Raw genomic sequence first — 19,034 nt, forward strand, 5'->3', positions numbered from 1 at the left:
TGTGCCGGAAGAGGAAAGGCAGCTTCCAAGAAGGTGCAGGAAGGAGCAATATGAAATTAAACAGCATGTACCTGCCTCCTCTCCTTCCCCCCACCCTGTCAAATGAATCCATGTCATCTAAATCTGCCTGGATTTCAAGCATGTGGGACACACACACCCCCCCCCTCTCCCATTCTCCCTGCTAGAGCAGTGAGCTCTGCAGAGCTGTGGGGCGCCTCCCTCTTGCTGTTGTCTAACACCATCTCTACAGCGTTGCTGCCTTAGCTGGAATTTTGGCAGGCCCTGGGGCTGCACTGAAGCCGGCTGCAGTGCCCTATACTTGATGGAGGAGCTGGGAGCAGAGGCCCGGGTTGCAGCCAAGCCCACGAGCTCAGCAGGGCCAGCAGAGAGATGGGACCCCATCTGTCCCCTCCTGCCTCCTGACAGGCAGAGTCATCAACCCTCCCAGCTCCATCTCAGTGCTCAGCTAGAGAGCTCCTTTCGTGGGCAGAGCAGGGAGGGACAAGGATGCTGCCCCCAGGAGATGCTCCCCAGAGCCGCATGGGGAACGTCCGGCAGCTCTGACACCAGGCCAGGAGAAGCCAAGTACCGGCTCGCTGGAGCTCCAGCTGCCGCGTTTGCCCATGGCCGCTGCTGGGAAGGAACCAATTTGCCAGTGAGGGCAAGAGGCGAGACTCCGGGAGCATCCCTTTACAGTCCGCAACCCCCTCACCCAGACATGGTGACGGGCCTGCCAGATCCACTTGGCTTTACTCCTTGTTCCCATCCCTGAAGGCAGGAGAGCAGGGCTGCAAATGCTGACGGAGGAAGGAGCGGCACAATCCAAACCTGTCCCCACTTGCTCCATCAGGCCAGGAGAAGCTCTGGGCAGCTCCCTTCATCCCTATTCACATTCAGCTTTTAGAGAGATTTGTTTCTAAAACAATGCCTGGATATTGAGCCTGACCCACATGGTCTTCAAACAATGCCCCAGGCTTGGGTGAATGCGGCTAGTATTCAGTTGGATATGGAAAATATCCAACAGGCAGCACGAGGGAGCATTTGACACTGTAAGAGCAGGGGGAAGTACTGGAGGAGTTGCCCAAGCCGGACCTCCTCTCGCAACACCCCTTGCACTGTCAGGGCCAAACCCAGCTGGCCCGGATGACCTCGCTTGCACCCTCCTGCTCAGAGAAGATGAGAAGTTGAGCAAGAGGGAGCATTTGCAGACACCACGCAGGGCTGTGTCCATCCCCTGAGGCACTGAGCCCCTGGCAGCCCCTTCCCCAGCCTGCGCTAACCTAGGACAGAGCTCTGAGACCCAAACCAGACAAAGCATCCACACACAACAATGCTCTGACAAACCCAGTGCCACAGCCATGATATTCAACCTCCCTGCAACCTGCCTTCGTCTGTGAGCGCAAACAAGGCAGGGAAGCAGCAGGGCACCTCACAGCCCTCACAGTATTGGCGTGTTCACCAGAAAGAGACATTTCTTCTGCAAAGAGGTACTGCCTTCCAGCCAGCACCCACCGCCTGCTCCAGCCCAGCCAGTACACTGCTCCCACTACAGCACCACAGCCCAGTGCTTGCTCAGTGAGGGCCCCCAGTTCCGGGGTGCCCTCATATCCACGAAGCTGGTGAGAGGCTGGGACCTGAGGGTGCCAGTGTGCCTGACACAAGCCTCTTGACCAGCAGTGTTCTCAGCACCATCATGCCACTGCAGCTCCTCAAAATCTTCCCGGGCTGCTGCTGGAACCCATACATTAAGCTTTATGAATAAATCACAACAGAGAAGCACAGTTATTATGGTTATTACCTTGGCATTAAACAGGACCACGTGATGCATGACTGATTCCAGGGACCTGCTTGCTCATCATTACCTGCTCTCCAGCAGCCTCACCTAATTGCAAGTCCACTTTGCTTCTAGGTCACTAAATGGCTGGACTTGCTACTGGGTTGAAGGCTCCCTGAACAGGCCCATGGGTGCTGCAGCCCTGCAAAGGGTCTGGAGGACTACCCGGGGAGAAGAGAGGGAGCCCGGGCCAGCGGGCACAGTCGCATGCAGCCCAGCTTCCTCTCTGCCTGCTGCTGGGAGAGCCGGGGCACCCTGCCGAGCCTCATCATAACAAACACCACCTCCTTAGCCATCAAGACCCAGGGTGGTGGGAGCTGGGAGGCTGTGGTGAAACGAATGTGCCCGGCACTGCGAGCTCCAGGGCTCAAAGGGCTGGAGTATACAAACTCATGTCAGCTCGCCAGGCTTCTTCCAGAGCTGCCAGGCCAAATGCTCCCCTCTGTCCAGGGTGCCAGGGCTCACGTGGACTTGGGTTTGGGCTGGGGAATGGTTATGCAGGTTAAGAACCTCGCTTACCCCACCAATCCCCAGCCACAGCAAGAGCTGGCACTTGGGCCCCTTTGTGCCCTGCCAGAGCACAGAGCAGCTTGGCCCTGGCGTGCCTCGAGCTAACAAAGGTGTCTAGGCTTGGTGAGACAGCCAGGGAGCTGGGAGATCAGAGCTGGCACCTGGAGGGCAGCATGGGACCATCCTGGCACTGCTCCACACCAGAGCCCCAGCCCCAGCTGCCCAGGCTGCCAGCACCCAACCTGGCTGGCAGCGGTAGGCACTCATGCCTGCCTGTGCTGTGGGGAAACTCTGGCACAGCTCGAGCTCACGCACAGGCAGTCACACCAGTCTGCTGGGTTCACAGGCATGCCATTGTGCTGGCTGTTTCATCCTCTCTTCCCCTCACATGCTGCCAGCCCCAACTGTTGCCTCTTAACGAGGCTTGGGAGTAGCTGGGAGCACAGACTGAGCACCCTGAAATACCAGGTAGACACAGCCCAACATGTGGCTAAAGTAATTGGGGCATGGGTCAGTCTTCTCTTGCAGTAATTCCTGATGCCTAACACATGTCCCTTCATGAGCCCAGTGGAAGCACACAGCTCCTGCCTGAAGACCATGCCACGCGGTGTCAGATCAGTTGTGGGGCACACGGGCCACGAGCTGGATCCTACCTTTTCATTCTTGGCGTCTGTATCAAGCTCTGCTATCTTGGCCCACTTTTGCCAGAAGTTGGGGTCATCTAAGGAAATGTCAGTTCTGTTTCCTGATGCTACAAAGCTGGCCTGGGAGTGAAAGAAGAGTAGTGAACAGGGTGCAACCCACCATCCAGATGTGCCTTCCCCCATATAGAGATCCCCAACAGATCTGTCTGCAGCGCACAGTCTCGCTGCCATGGGGTGTTACACCCCATGTTGACACGTGCCAGAGGGCTCTGTTTGCTTAAGGGAGCTGAACCCCTCTCTTCTGCAGTCCTCCCTGACCTGTTGGAAACGGAGCCTGGGCTGTGCCACCCGCAAGAGGAGGAGGGACAGATGGCCCTTGGTGCACCCAGCAGACAACCAGCCACAAGCGTGGCACAGAGCTGGCTCCTTGGGTTCTCTCCTGTGGGGATGTCAGTGCCCATGGTGCACAGCTTCCCATGGCACAGCAGCACCCAGCTTCGGGCATTGTGCAGGCCAGCAGCCGGTTCCCACCACCTCCTTGGTGCTCTCCCTGCAGAGCCAGGACCCACGGCAGCAGAAGAGTGAGGCTGGAGACAGAGATGGGCTGCACTGTGGGAGGGCTGTGCTGAAGCGACCACAACTCCTTCCCACAGCGCCGGCAGCCCAGGTTTCCATCTGCATTTCTGCTTGGCAAAGCACCACACCGAGGCAGCACCAGTGTCCGGAAGGGCAGGGGAGGTGACAGACTCCGGATCAAATAAGCTCAGCCCAGGAGTAGAAGATCAGCCCAGCTCAGGACTGGATCTCACCCGGGCTTTGAACTCATCCATCCTCCCCAAGGAGAGGCCTGACCCTGCCCACACCAGCCCTGGGCAGAGGATCTAGCTCTGGACATGGCCTGCTGCCACGGCAAGGAGTCCTCAGCCCATCAGAAGAGCAAACCCTCCACCCTGCAGTGCCCCGACTGGGACACAAGAGCAGCTCTGCATCCGTCCACACTGCTGGCCCAGTGACAGGGCACACCCTGGCACTGCCTTCTCACCAGCCTAAGCCAGCTTCAAAGGAAAAGTGGAAGCTGGCAAGCTGAACCCTCCCGGGCAGCCTCACATCACCCACCCAGGCTGGTGGCCCCCTCCTCAGTGCTCTGTTGACCACCAGTGAGACAGGAGACCAAGCTGCTGCCGTGCCCCAGCAACATCTCACTCCTGGGTGCAGCAGGACAGGCAGGAGAGCTTGGCATCCACGTGGACATGTCTCTACACACGGGTAAGAAGTAAGCCCACCACTACTGCCCTGTGCGCTCCCAGCATGTCCCCTACCACCCCGGGGGGAGTCCCCCTTCCCTCCTGATGGAGCATAGCACACCTTGGCAAAGGTGGAGCCCTTCCCCTCAGACTGGATCGTGATGGTCTGTGTCCTGCGCTGGAGGATCTGATCAATGTCTTCCTCGCAGAACTTTGATCCTTCATCCTCCTCATCCATGAGAGCGCCGTAGGCACCCTTCCGCAGCAGGTCCTCCACCTCCATCTTTGAGAGCTGCTGAACCTGCCCAAAACACGGGGGCATCACCAACCTGGCCAGCCACCCTGGGTACTGCACAGCAGGAGAAGGCTCTTCCATCTGCCCCAGGAGGGAGGGCAGAGATGCCCCAAGCCAACCCAGACCTGCTGCTGCTACAGCAAAGAGGTTACTTCATAACACTGCCTGAGGGACTGTCAGGAATTTCAGTCCCTGTCACCCATACACAGTACCACATGTGTCACCCAACCCCATGGCAGTGCAGAGACAGCCTGCCAGGCCAAACAGCAGCAATGCGAGTGTGTGGGACTGGGCTCTCCCTCCCCAGAAGCCTGCCCAGGTCTCTGCTCCGACCTCACAGTGACTTGCAGGGGAAGGAAGAGAGCTCTCCCGCAGTGCCTCCCGCCTAGCCCCACTCTGACAGCCATCCTACCCCATTGGTGCTGCCCTTGCGGTTGATGTCCTGCAGCACAGCCTTATCCAGGCCCAGCTTCAGGCTGGCCTTGTCGAACATCTCCCGCTCGTAGGAGTTCCTGGTGATGAGGCGATAGACTTTCACCGCCTTGCTCTGCCCAATCCGGTGGCAGCGAGCTTGAGCCTGGGAGTGCAGAGGGCACAGCATCAAGCACAGTGAGCCCAGCAGGATGGGGACCATGTGGCTTGTGGCACCCTGCACCAGCACCCACCACTCACCCACCTGAGCCACAGTCAGCTCCCACCCACCAGAGCACCCTCATCTACTGCCTGTGGCTGACCTGGCAGGGGTCTGCCAACAGGTGCTGGTTAGCGCCAGGCCTGCACAGCTGTGGAGCAGGAATCAGAGACCCCTGCACCCCCAGGCAAGGACACAGGGCTCAGGCTTGTGTCAGCCTTGGCTCTCTGCAGATGGGAGCACCCAACACTTCACCCCCTCCAACACCAGGTATGGACAAAGTGTTGCCTGGCCTGTGGCCCACCCATGCTTTTAGCACCACACCGTGATCTCCCCCATGACATGTCCCCTCTGCCTGCACTCCTGCCGGCTCTCCCAGCACAGCACCCCATGCCCAGTACAGCCGGGTGCTGCTGCCCTTCCCTCCCCGGCTGGCATGAGTGACAGGAGCTGTGCTGCAGGACCTCCCGGCAGCCTGTCCCGGCCCAGCCTGTTACCTGGAGGTCGTTCTGTGGGTTCCAGTCTGAATCAAAGATGATGCAAGTGTCAGCAGCGGTAAGGTTGATGCCCAGCCCACCTGCCCGCGTGCACAGGAGAAAGACGAAGCGATCCGAGTCGGGCTTGCAGAAGCGGTCGATGGCAGCTTGGCGCAGGTTCCCGCGCACCCGCCCATCAATGCGCTCATAGGTGTACCTGCTCCGAGAGGGGAAGAGGTGAGAGCAGGATCACAGCAGGGCCTGAACTGGCTGCAGCTTACAAACCCCTTCTTGCTCCTTCCCCCAGGCTGTGTGTGGGCATGCAGGCAGCTAGGACTTACTGGCAGGACCTGTGCACAGGTGGAGGCTCTGGCCCCATCAACCTGTGTGCACTGTAGTTGTTCCCAAAAGTCGTTCCTCTTATGATGGCAAAATCATCAATGACCCCACGCGTGGTACACGGATATGAGGCTCATGGGAACCAGGACCAAGGGAAGGGCCTATTTCCATTTGGTCACTCTTAGGACTAGCCCCGGGCAACGCAGAATGGACAGGTCAGAGCTGCCCAGCTTTGGGGTCTCTGCAGCCACCAGCAGTAGCTTGTAACTCAGATTCTTTGGTACGTGGGCACAGAATGGCCAAATCCCCACCTTGGGCTGTTTCCACTCTGTATCTACAGTGCAGGATGGAGGTGATGTGGAGGAGCTGTGGTGAATGCTGAAGCCTGTACTAACCGCCTCTGAATGAGATAGTCTTCCAGGATGTCGAGGCAGCGCACCATCTGGGAGAAGATGAGCACCTTGTGCCCACCGGCAATCAGCTTGGGAAGCAGCTTATCAATGAGCACCAGCTTCCCGGCCGCCTGGATCATTGCCTGCAGCTGGAAGTCTGGCGCCTCCGGGCTGTGTGTTTTACGGAAGTCTTCCAGGATTTTCTCCTCTGCCCCTGCCAGGTGAGAAGGGACGTGAGCTCTTGGCGAGGCTGGCAGTGCAGCTGCCCCCAGCCTCCTGTCCAGGGCAACAGCAAGCCACCACACGAGGAACAGAACCCATGCAATCAGATCTAGGGAGGTTGATTAGAGACCTCCAGAAGCCCCTTCACTCCTGTGACTCTACTCCTTCTTCAGGGCTTGCACCAGCTCTTGGCAGAACAAGCCAGGCTGGGATGTTAGAGAGGGTCCCATGCCAGAATACCCCCAAACATAGCAAGCCTCGCAAGACCCTGAGGTGCCCAACAGCGAGCAGCACTTGCAGGGAGCTGGGCTGCCCATGAGGGCAACAAGGCAGATCACTGCATCCTGTGCTGGGCCTGGATGCACAACCACACCAGCAGCAGATGGCATGAGGGCCTCAGCTGGCTCCCAAGCTGGGTGAGCTCTGCAGGTAGTGACCAGTAAATGTTGCAGTGATATCCGTCCCCCCCACACCTCCTGTGCACAGCCCTCACCGTTGATGAGATATGGGTGATTGCAGCACTTCCGCAGCTCCATCATAGTGTTGATGAGGTTGGGCATATTGTGCTGGTTGGCACCCTTGGAGAGGAAGGAGAAGTTCTTCTCCAGGATGGCCCGGTAGTATTTCTTCTGGATATTGGTCAGCTCCACCTCAATGATGGTCTCCTGCTTGGGTGCCAGATTCTTCTCTACATCATCCTTCAGCCGTCGCAGCATCATGGGCTTCAGGATGGACTGCAGCTTCTTCACCTGCCAGAGCAAGCGCAGAGATTCACTGCCCTCCCTGCATGGCAAGCACATGGTGACAACAGCGGAGTGGCCTGCAACGCTAGAGCCTCCCCAGGCTGGAAACCCACTACAAATGACCATGAAGCAGCTGCTCTGCTGACAGCCAGGACAACTTCAGGGGCCGGCTTCCTTGGGGCAGGCATGTGAGTGACCCTGGGCCATGAACTCCACACGCTTCTGCTGCTGGCAGCCTTGGGTAAATGTGTCTGCTGCAGGAGGAGAGCTGAGATCTTTGATAGCAGGTGAGATGATGGTTGCTCTATGTGCCCGTGCCTGCTCCCTCAGAATGATGATCTTTGTGCAATCTCCACTTAAGCCAGACATTCAAATGGTAGCGAGACAGCCCAGGGGACTGAGCTGCTTTCTGTGACGCATGCTCAAGGGGAACTTTGGAGGACAGCTCCCCAGGGGAACCTGACAGGGGCGACTGACACATGGACTTACTGATCCCCCTACACTCCTGTTGGTCTCGGGGACAGATCAGGTGGGAAAGTCGGGTGAGCTGTGCTGCCCAAGCATGCAAGGGGCAGCAGGGAGCTAGGTGGGGAGCAGACCACTGCCTTGGCACAGGCTGGTCTCCTCTCTCCAAAGCAGTGCTGGGGGCTCTGTCACAACTTTGCTTCTCCTGGCATGAGGAGTCCTATTCACTTCCATGAAGCACATGTCTGAGTGCGTGCCTGTCTTGGTGACCATGCATCCCAGTGGCCTGTGCTAACAGTCACCAGCATCACTCTTCTAGGTACCTGTTCCTCTGTCTTCAGGTCTCCAAACTCCTCCAGGAAGGCTGTCTCTGAGGGGAACTGCTGTGGCTCCAGGAAATTCAGGAGGCTGAAGAGCTCCTCCACCGAGTTCTGCAGGGGGGTTCCTGTCAGCAGCACCTTATGCTCCTGGGTATACACAGAAAACAGGTTGAGGGCTCAGACACACTGGCTGGGTCCAAGGGGTCCCAAGAGCACAATGCTCTTTGTCTTCCAGCCTCAGGAGCACTCTGGGTGGCCTGGGGGCACACGCACTCCCTGAAAGGCTCCCCTGGCCATGGTGCCAGCCCTGACCCAGACACTGCCACGCAACACTGTCTTGTGGCTTCCAGGATGCTCCCCTGGATGTGTCCCAGTCCAGCTCTGTGCAGCAACAACAGCCAAAACTGAGAATCCCACACTGCTCCCAGGCTTCAGCCCTGCCCTGGCACAAGACCCTCAGGTAGGGCTGTGCTGGCACCGGACGGGGATGCTGACAGAACCCAAGCCTCCATGCACCTGGGGGCAGGATGTCCCTCTTCAGGGCTTGGGTAGAACAAGAGGGAACACGTCCCAGAGCCATGTGATACCGAGGGGCATCAGAGACCTGCTGCTAGGGCCAGCGTGAGCAGGGTGCTCCAAAATCAGCAGGGGCACGTATGACTGCGTCAAGTGTGCACTGGGAACAAGGAGGAGCTTTTATTAGAGGTTCACCATGTAGGTACATGCACAATAGAAGGAGACAGGGGTCCAGACAACCGCCCAAGACCTGAGGGGGTGAGGAGCGGATGACCCCTCAAGGAGAATGCACTCCCTTCCCTGTGCCGACACTGCGGGCTCTGGCTTCAGGCCTCCCGGGGCGCACCATCTGCTCTGTCCCAGCACTGTCAGAGACTTGGGTGCTTGCTCTGTGCTCAGGCTAATCCTCCTGCCCAACCTAATGCGGGGAATGTCCCCAGGAGTCACCAGCTATGAAAGAAGGGCAATTGTAAGGCTCCCAAAGGACTTGTACAAAGGAAGGTGATGGTTACGAAGGGGGGTCAGCAGCAATCCTGCTTTGCCCCAGGCTGCTCACAACCCAGCAGGGACCTGCACAACACACAAGGTCACGGGGAAACAGCAGAGTCTTTGGGAACTGCAGACATAAGACTAATAATTTTCGGAGGCCTGGCCCAGCTACAGCTGAGTGTGATGGAAGCTGGGTAGGGCTGGGAGATCCAATAGGCCTGATGGCCCTCGGTCCAGCAAACAGCAGTGCTGTCTTTCCCAGGGCTGGAAAGGAGCTGGACATCCAAATTCATTTCTCAGAGCAGCTCATTGATCCCTTTTTCACCATGCACAGTCCTGCACCCCCATTCCTGGCACGGACTGGTCCCATGTTTGCAGAGCAGTAAGAAACCAGCTTGAATACTGCAGCCCTGCTCACCGCAGGGTACAAGGCACACCACGGCCAGAGGATGCTGCGCACAGCTGGTCAGCAACTGCCTCCATGTGCTGCAGCAGCCTAAGCTGTGCTGCAAGGCCAGACAGTGCTCTGCCAGGGAGTGCACACAGATGGGAAGGCATAGGGGACTTGGTCTACTGTGGGTTAATATCCCACTTCAGCAAAAAGGAGTTTGTGATGGCTGCAGGGCACCAGTGCCCCATCCATCAAAGGGCGCCCTGTCACTGGCACTGCTTCAGTGACCTGATGGGTCCTGGACGGTTTTCCCTCTGACAAGGAGCTCTCAGCCCTGGCACTGGGCCTGAGCAGCTGGCAGTGGCATCTGACTGCTAGGCATGGCCATCTCTGGCCCACCCTGCTCTCACGTGAACCTGGGCAGGACATGCTCACCAGGGCCATGAGCTTTAGCCCCTCCAGGAGTTTGCAGTTCCTGTTCTTCAGGCGATGTGCCTCGTCAATGACCACGCAACGCCACTGGATCTTCTTCAGCTCTGGGCAGTCGGCAAGGATCATCTCAAAGGTGGTGATAACCACCTGGAACTTGAAGATCCCAGGGAGAGCGTTACCCTAGGGAGACATAAACCATATGCAGTACTTGACTCCTGAAGGGTGGCAGGACACTGTCAGACATCCTGTCAACATATCAGTGTTAGCATCTGGGTCCCAGCTGGGATTTCCCCAGATTCATCTCTCTCAAGCAGTGGGCAGGTTCCTGCAAGCCTCCCCTCTGGCCGCAGACTGCATCTCTCCAAACCAGACACTGCTTCAGGGCAGACAAACAGGCCTGGACAAGAAATGTGGCTGGGGCTCTGCTGTATTTTCCCCTTTCTGCATGAGTTGGGCCTGTTCTTCACTCATACACAGTGCATCCTGAGTCCATGCCAGCAAAGGAGTCTTAAAAGATCACCTTTCTGTCTCCAGATGAACCACAAGCTCCACATGCAGCTCAGTGCTTCCCAAGTAAAGGAAGCCAGGGCTGGGGGATGCATCTAGGAGTGTTGTGTGCGTCAATCACCTGTGTGTCCCTGTACACCATCTCGTACTGCTGGATCATCTGCCGGCTGATCTGGCTGCCATGGTACACGATAGCATTCATCTCCGTCCAGGTGCGGAACTCCCTCTCCCAGTTGGTGATGGTGGAGAGAGGTGCGATGATGAGGAAGGGGCCATGGATGCCCATCAGGAATATTTCTGAGAGGAAGGTGATTGACTGGATTGTCTTCCCCAGCCCCATCTCGTCAGCCAGGATGCAGTTCTTCCTGCAGAGATGGACAGGGGCAGGTGAATGTGGCTCTCAGGGGCAGGAACCACCCTGTTGCCAACTCCTTGATGGGATGTCAGGCACATCACCTCCACCCACACTTCTCTGACCCTGCAGCGTGGAGGGTGAGTCGACATTGGTACAGTGGCCCAAACCGGTCTGGGTAAGCCAGACCATCCAATTTCTTGCAAGATGATGCACTCAAAGTTAGTGTGAAAGATGCTGTCCTCACTAGCCAGTGAAAGATGCATCTGATGGCCTGCTGCAGCTGAGAACATGCATATTCCCGCACTCCTGCCACAGGAATGGGTCACCAGTAGCCTGGCCAGTACCAAAAATCAGGTGTATCTTAGACCCATAGCTAAGCCCTACTATCTCCAAGACTCATCAGCATTTACCAGGGAGAAACATTCTTAAAGACTCAGTTGCAAAGCTAAAACAAACACAATTTTTCTGACAGCTGCCTGCCAGTTCCAGCACTGGAAGGTCTCAGCAGCTGCTCTGTCAGGCCCCTGTTTTTCAGCTCTGCTCCCCCAGCTCTGCTGCTCCTGTGACTGGACACACCAGGGCCCCACTGCCAGCAGGACTCCTCATGGGAGCACAGGGCTCCAGCCCCTCCTCACCTGTTATACCAGTTAAAGAGCAGCCAGTTCATTCCCTCCAGCTGATACTCCCGCAGCTGGTTGCTGTTCTTATACTCCCGGGACTTCTCCAGTTTCTGCCAGGACTCAGATGCCGGGCGCTCCTAGGAGGAGAGAGCAGGAGCAAGGTCCATGAAGAAGAAGAGGCTAACGCTCAGCGAGGCCAGATCCCACTTCTGGGGCTGTGCATCAGGACAACACTTCAGAACAGTCATTGACAGCTGATTCACAGCAAGGTCTTGGCCTCCGGATCCCACCCTCGGATACTGTTAACTAACCCATCCAGAGGGAAGGATATGGGGATTGCACTGCAGCAGCAGGGATAAGAAGGTCAGCACTGCTGGACCTGTGCATGACACAGACAGTCCCTGCCTGCCCAGGGCAGCGAGCTGCCAGCCGGGTACGTTACCTCTGGGTACGTTACCATGTGCTTGATTTCTGGAGGGATTTGGAGGGCTTCAAACTCTTTAATCTTCCCTGGGTCGACATCCTCCTCCAGCTCCCAGGTGCTCTCCTCGTAGGGCAGTGAGCACCACTTCACCAGGTAGTGAGTCACCTCCTGCAGTGCAGACAGATAGGCTCAGAGACAGCGCAGGGCTCACGGCCACTCAGCCCCAGCGTGCGGGCGCAGACTGCGACTGAGAGCGAGTCACAGGGACGGTCAGCAGCCCTCCATTTACCCCTGTGCCAAGGGGTCCACGGGGACAGGGCTCAGGCTGCGCAAGGCTGGGAAGGCCTCAGGGTGCTCAGAGATGACATGCAATGCATCTTGTGGGTCTGGGCCTCCTGCCAAGCCTCCCTCCCTCCGTGGGGCAAGCAAGCAATGCAGCCACTCACCTCCCCGGTGTCAGGGTCCTTCGTGTGAGCGACCTCCAGAATTCGATCTACCTCCACATAGTCCGGGTTGAACAAATCCTCATCAGGCTGCGACAGCAAAGAGTGAAAAGAGAGGTAAGTTCAAGGTGATTCCAGGGTTAAACAGATGGCGGGCATGAGTAAACAGCTGCAGGACATCTGTCCCCAGGATGCTGCTAGCTGTGCGCAGCACACCAAGTGCCCTGGATGCAGGTACGTGACATCTGTCTCTGGGCAGGGAGGATGCAGGAGCCCTGCAGAAGGCAAAGCTCTTGCTTTAGAGTGGCCACAGGCTCCATGCTGCCCTTGCTGGGAGGCAGGAACATCCACTCCAGCCCATCTGGCCTCAAGGTACAAAGCCCTGAGCTGTATGCTCCAGCTTATGTGCAGCATCCAGAGCTGTGACTGCCACAGCACAGAGGCACACATAGCACCCGATGAACTCCACTCCTCTGCAAGGGATGACACCTTGTTCTCTGTCTCTACCTCTCTCTCCCCACCTTCAGCTCAGCAGTCACCAGCAGCAACCACTCATGAGGCAAGGGCTCATCCTACTGCCAGGAACACCTGGGGAAGAGTGGGCTTTAGACTAGCAGTGGTCGTCAGAGACACATTGTCTAGGGCTTGGGAAGGAGAAAAAACAGGCTTCTATGTTCACAGCTCCCCAAGACCCAGTTAGTCACAGGAAAGAGCATTTGCTCCTTGCTAAATTGTTAGTGGTACAGTGCGTTCCAACACATGCTTTTTCTTTGCATCCTGGGAAAGACCCAAACGGACTTGGGACTGAGAAATTTTACACACCCCCTCAGCTTTCCAGCTACATCCATGGAGAAATTTTCATAGCCTACTGGCCTGATTTACACCTGTAAGGGGCAGTTTGAGGAGATCCAACAACAAGCAGCAAGATAAATTATAGAACACCTTTCATATTAAACAAGATTAATCTGCTTATAGAGCAGAGCAGGCAGGAGCTGCCCTAAGCCCAAGTATTTATAGCTCCCTCTCTCCCATAGCATCTCTGCTCCACCATGAAAGCATCTCCAGCACTGCACGCTGCCCTCCCTCCCATTGAGCAACGCTTCCAGGGTTGGCAGTGCCTGGCAAGAGACATTTGTCACCCTGCCCATACCTTTCCCAGTCACACCGTGGGTGTTCAGGGCACCGTCATGGCCCCTTGGCTCCAGCATCCCCACCCGCTCACCCTCTTGTGCTGTGCCCTGGTTCAAACCAGCCTGGAAGCTCAAGGTGCCATGCTGATGCCTGGGCATTGCCATGGTGTCAGCAAGGGGGCACAGGCAGGGCTCTGGGCAGCATTCCAAGATCACTGAGCTACGGCAGAGCTCAGGCAGGGCAGGCACAGCTGCACAGTGAGCCCTGCCTGCCCACTCCAGCCCTCAATTTTGGCCCTAAAGCTGGTCTCACCTAGGCAGGGAGGTGCCAGAGGCAGCGCTCAGCTCTTGGCCTGCTCAGCCACCGCACCGGGCCCAGGTGTGCCAGGGTCGGGCACAGCTGCTTGCCACACTCAGCTCTCACCTCTGTAAAAATATGCTTCATCTGAGCCTGCTTGTTCCGGAAGCGCTTTATCTTCTGGGAGATCCTGGGGTCCTTCTCCAGCTCCTCTAGAGTTGCCCACTTACAGTGGAGGTAGGAGCTGCAGAGGAAAAAAGAAATCAACAAAACATGACCAAAGAGACCTTTGGGCCCCATCCCATCTGCCACGCAGACCAGCAGTGATCTCCCAGTGACCCAGAGAACACCCAGCCTATGCCTCGCCATGTGAAACCCCAAACTGGAGGAAGCCGTGGCCCAGGTCCAGGCCAAGACGGAGCACTGCGGCTGCAGCAGCTTTCCTGCTTCCCTCCACCAGGGCTGGCTCAGGAGGACAGGGGCAGCGAGACAGGGATGCTGGGGCTGCAGCTGGGGATGGGACAGAGGTGGGAGCTTACAGCCCTCACTCCTGCATGCACAGGGCCCACTGCCGCAGCACAGAGCACCACAACACTGCACGTACAAGTTCCTGTACTTGACGTAGAACTCCTCCATCTCAAATGCCAGGCCTCCGGGATGAGCCTGAAACCGAGGGAAGAAGAGTTAGCAACAGTCAGAGCCTGTGCAGAAACCGGGGGGCATCCTCTGTGGCCTGGGCGCAGACATGCGTCCCCTGCCTGGCCACAGGCTCCAGGCAGGCTGAGCCCCATGGACGGCGAGGATGGCCAGATGCTCAGCGTGCTGCCTGCCCCGGAGGCTCAGGGCCCTCAGGAACGTGATGTGAGACCACCCTTGAGCATGGGGGACTCAAACACCTCCTGGGCATCAGCCCAGGCCTGACTCCTCTCCAGAGGCTTTCTGGTGCCCAGGGCAGGACAGGCACCATATTGATCCCCAACCCAGAAAGGTGCCAGTCTGGGCATACCCCAGCAGCACCCTGCAAAAAGCAAGTGCAAGGAATGCATGGCAGCACCAACTGCTGCTACGTCTCATATCCCTGCTGCACAAGGCAGCCAAGTCCCGTCTCTCCTCTGCCCAGGCACCTCCAGCCCCACTGACATCTTTGCCACTCACCTCCTTCTGCACCATCCTGGAGGCAAGGATCTTCTCAATGATATTGGCATCATCCTCAGGAGGCTCCTAGGGACAGGAGAGCGGAGCACTGTTTTCCCGGCTCATCGCGTGGCTTGGCTTCTGGCACCCTCCCAGCACAGAATGGCTGCTTGCTCCTCTCCTAGGCCACCGGCTGGGCAGGCAGAGCCGGCACAGTGGGAGCTGGGAGAGCTGCGCTTGGGGAATCCTTGCTGGGTGTGAGGGTGCAGGTGCTGCCAGCCCAGCTACACTCGCCCTCTGCCTGTGCTCCCCAGGCCAGCAAGGCCACAGCACTGTCGTGTTTAGCTGTGCAGGTCCTTCCAGCTAGACCAGGGCAGCCAGAGAGGGTGGCAAGTCTCCCAGAAAAGAGGGGGGAGCTTGGGTGCTTCTGCCCCGAGACTCAATGAAGGAAATATGCCAAAACGTGCACATCTCCTGCTCCCAGCCACTCTCCATGCCAGATCTCTGACTTGCCTTGGCATTTATACAACCCTACAGTGCTGGATGGCCCCAAGGGCTCCAGCAGAGCCAGGAGCAGGGCTGTTGGGTCCTGCCACAGGCATTCTCTGGTGCTGCCGCCTGCCCATGGCCACAGGACATAGGCAACAGCACCTCAGCCCCACCACTGTCTATGCAGCTCTTCCCAGCAGGCTCAAAGTGCCGCCTCCTTCACTCCGCAGGCTTCGACTCTGCCATGAGGAAATCACCCCATGAGGCTGCAGAGACCTTCCACTGGCCACCCACGGGCTCCCACCCTACTCCCTCACGCTGAGCACATGAGGTTTGCTGGAGGTGGCCCTAACATTGTCCTGCTTCCAGCTCCAAGACAGCAGGCACAAGGCAAGTGGGGAGGTCGAGGCTCTCGCAGCCGCGTGCTGTGGCAGGACCAGCCCCACTGAATGACAAGGGACAAGTGAACCAGGCTTGCGCCTGTCTGCGCTGTAGCAGGAGAGGCACAGAAAGATTAAGGGGAGAGGACAGACAATAAAAATGTGGAGCTTGTTTTTGCATTAGAAATATCAGTTCTGCCCTTGCTGGGATATGGTATGGCAGCAGGAGGAAGAGCAAAGTGCAGAGCAGAAAGGAGGAGGACTCTGTTCATCTCCTTCAGACCGCGGCAGAGTCTGGTCCAAGGCAAAGCAGCCCTGAGATGTCCCTTTGCAGACTAGAAAGACCCCTCCAAGAAAGGCACAGGGCAGGCTGGGGAGAGACAGACAGCCAGGGCATCCCACACCACTCACCCAAAAGGGTCTGGGAAAGCCAAGGCAGTGCCCAGGGCTGCAGCAACCCCCTCCATGCCCCAGTCCTCAGCCAACCTGCTGCCTCGGCACTCCCACTGCAGTGTGGGGCAGGATGCTGGACCCAGCACTGCAACACAGCAAGCAGGGTAACAGCAGCTCTGTCTGGGCCCCTCAGCTGCAGTCCTGTGGCCCAGAGGGGGGATTTCTGCCCTATCTGGGGAGCTCTGCCACACACCAGGGTAACACAGCCGAGGGGAGCATGCAGAGATGCTCCCGCTGCTGCCACTGTGCAGTGCCCATTTCCCCACACCCAGGCATCCATCCTGGCGCTGCTGGGCTCCAGCTTGACCCTGGCCACAAAGGGCTTGTGTGAACATGGCCAGGGGCACAGTGCTGCCATCGCAGCCACCTCCAGCGCTCCATGGCTGGGAGCTCCCACGCTGACCCGCAGCTTACACAGGACCGTGGCTCATTGCTGGCAGCCTGCAGGCTACCAAAGGAGCCCTGCCCCACCCCAGAGAGCTGCTGAGGAACGTGGCCAGGATCCAGGGGGGAAAGCTGCAAGTCCAGGCCATGGGGAGAGCAGCCCTGAGGCCTCAGCACTCCCATCTTGCCCTGCCGGGTCAGTCCTGACCCTGGGAGCAGCCACAGCCAGGCCCGGCCATGCCTGCTGGCAGGAGCCCAGAGCAGCCACTCAGCAGAGAGCCTTGCTGCTGTCAGACACCAGCTTTAATAATTCATCTGGAGCAGGACAAATTGAGGTGGAAGTCCAGGACTAAGAGGAGAGCAGGGTGGCAGCATGGACACATGTCAAAGGCAACCCATTCCCACCTGCTGTTTTGAAAATCTCACTTGGAGAGATCACTGCCAGGAGTCCAGCTGGGACACGGCCCCGGGCAGCAGCTGAAGCAGCACTGGCAGCACCTCCCGTGGGTGTGCAGCAGCCCTCCGGGCGAGGCCGGGAGCATCAGGCCAGGTCTTATTTACTGGCTTAACAACAGAGCTGACTAATACCCACACCAAAGCCTTGTGAAGAGGGGACTAGAGAGGGACACAGGAACACTATGAAAACAATTAGTGACCATTATTATCTGGCAGCTTTGTTAGCGATCAGAGAGAGGGAATGAGCTGCAGGATCCAACACACAGACCAGCAGGAAGGAACTGCCAGCACCCACCAGGAGCCAGCGTTGAACCAGTGGGCAGAGGAGGCAGGGCAGTGAGGCCCAAACTGCAGTGACACCAGCTGGTCCCTGCCACACTGACCAGATCCCTACCATGCTGCCCGGCAGATCAGTTTGGCTGGCAGGTGTCAGGCTGGGCATCTCTACACTCCAAGGTACTGATGGAGATCAGCAATGTGGGCAGAAAACGATGACCTGGCACCTACAAAGCCCTTGGCTGGCAGAGCCAAAATAATAGACTAACCTCATGGACAGGAGCTACAGAGACAGGAGGCAAAGGTGGGCATGGGCAATGGGTGGGTCATGCCTTCAGGGACATGTCCAGCTACATGACATGTTCCAGAGGCCTTAGTCCCCAAGCAGGAGGGGGACAGTTGGACCTGCATGCCTCTTGCCCATCCCTTTGTGCACTCACAGTCCCTGCAAAGCCAGCCTGCAGCCTCGCAGACAGGCACACTCTCACCCCATCCTTGTGCTGGGATCCCCCACTTCCTTGAACCTTGGCACTGACACCCTGTGGGAGGCAGGAGGCCCTGTTACCCCAGTCCCACATCCAGCTCTACCTCTGCCTGCCACGCCAGAGTAGAGGCGGAGAGTGCGGAGGTTCGCCCAGCTCCCAGGACGGCTATTGTCTCGCCGTCATCATCCACCACCTTGAAATCCAGGTCCTCGTTGTACTTCCTCCTCTTCACTTGCCGTCCTGAGCGGCGTTTCTGTGTATGGGATGAAAAAGGCAGTCATGGGGGAGACAACTAGACCAAGTACCTCCTCCTTGCTTGAGCGGAGGAGAGAAAGCCCCAGGGCTGCCTGATCTCCAGCCCACCCCCTGCTCCAGTGGGATGGAGGTGGCGGGAAGAACAGGCAGCCCTTGGAGGTAAACCCATCACAGCAGTGCCGAGGTCTCCATCAATGCCTGACCCACACAACCCCATCAGCCCCCGAGACCTGAAGCAGTGGAGCCCTGTGGAGACACACGCAGCTCCCCAAGCCCTGTGGGGCTGACCTGCCTCCCCGCGCTGTGCCGGGAAAGGGGAGCTGCCAGGAGCCGTGGAAGGGAGGGAAACTCAAGGCTGAGACACGTGCAGCGCCCAGGGCAGCAGCATGCACCCAACCCAGGGCCACCAGCTGACTTAAAGCAGTGTGGCTGGTAGACCCCGACCCCAGAGTCTGAAACCCCCAGCAGGTTTCAGCCACACTGCTGAAAGTGTTCTCTGATCACTGCACCCTGGGGCCCAGCTCTTCTCCCACTCAGAGGCAGCCGGGATTTCCCCCACCAGCAGCCAGCCAAGGGCTTCAAACATACCTGGCTGTCGGCCGACTCTGCAGACTCCTCTGGGCTCTGCATGGATGGGCTCAGGAGATCCTGATCCAAATCCAAACTGTCCACTGGTATCTCATTTTTCCGCTTCCCTTTCTTCTTCTTCTCCACAGGGGTGTCCTTGCTGCCAAGACAGACTGACAGTTAGATCTTGTCCTAGGGATCCTGGGGGATGAGCCAAGCAGGCACCCACACAGGGCTCTGCTCCCACAGGATCACCCAGAGGCAGCTCAAGGCTCCTGGGGCCTTCCCCAGCATTGGGGGTCCCCAGTCGGTGATGCTCATTAATCACCATCAAGTGTTTCTCCATCCAATTCCAGTACACTGGGATGAAAGGGTCCACCTGCCCCGGCCTGGTGTGGGGCAGAAAGGGGCTGGGGGCTCCCACCAGCCAGGGGA

The 19,034-nt window shown here is 57.9% G+C and overlaps 1 protein-coding gene across 7 annotated transcripts in view; it reads right to left on the reverse strand.

Annotated features, from left to right (window-relative positions):
- The window catches only part of CHD6 (chromodomain helicase DNA binding protein 6), a 94,860-nt gene that overhangs the window by 26,131 nt on the left and 49,695 nt on the right, over positions 1–19,034 (reverse strand). For 5 of the 7 annotated variants that reach the window (XM_076352311.1, XM_076352313.1, XM_076352309.1 and 2 more), the window contains 17 exons: positions 18,621–18,759; positions 17,881–18,030; positions 14,876–14,941; positions 14,325–14,383; positions 13,847–13,964; positions 12,296–12,382; positions 11,868–12,017; positions 11,441–11,562; positions 10,572–10,815; positions 9,947–10,123; positions 8,119–8,262; positions 7,081–7,336; positions 6,369–6,579; positions 5,656–5,851; positions 4,940–5,104; positions 4,354–4,533; positions 2,998–3,108 (listed from right to left, as the gene is read on the reverse strand). In XM_076352311.1, the coding sequence (XP_076208426.1) occupies positions 2,998–3,108; positions 4,354–4,533; positions 4,940–5,104; positions 5,656–5,851; positions 6,369–6,579; positions 7,081–7,336; positions 8,119–8,262; positions 9,947–10,123; positions 10,572–10,815; positions 11,441–11,562; positions 11,868–12,017; positions 12,296–12,382; positions 13,847–13,964; positions 14,325–14,383; positions 14,876–14,941; positions 17,881–18,030; positions 18,621–18,759 (2,575 nt within the window). The remainder of the gene's footprint in view (positions 1–2,997; positions 3,109–4,353; positions 4,534–4,939; positions 5,105–5,655; positions 5,852–6,368; positions 6,580–7,080; positions 7,337–8,118; positions 8,263–9,946; positions 10,124–10,571; positions 10,816–11,440; positions 11,563–11,867; positions 12,018–12,295; positions 12,383–13,846; positions 13,965–14,324; positions 14,384–14,875; positions 14,942–17,880; positions 18,031–18,620; positions 18,760–19,034) is intronic. The other 2 variants (XM_076352314.1, XM_076352310.1) reach the window with 1 other exon arrangement.

The sequence above is a fragment of the Aptenodytes patagonicus genome, chromosome 14, assembly GCF_965638725.1.
Source record: "Aptenodytes patagonicus chromosome 14, bAptPat1.pri.cur, whole genome shotgun sequence".
In the NCBI taxonomy this organism is placed as follows: Eukaryota; Metazoa; Chordata; class Aves; order Sphenisciformes; family Spheniscidae; genus Aptenodytes; species Aptenodytes patagonicus.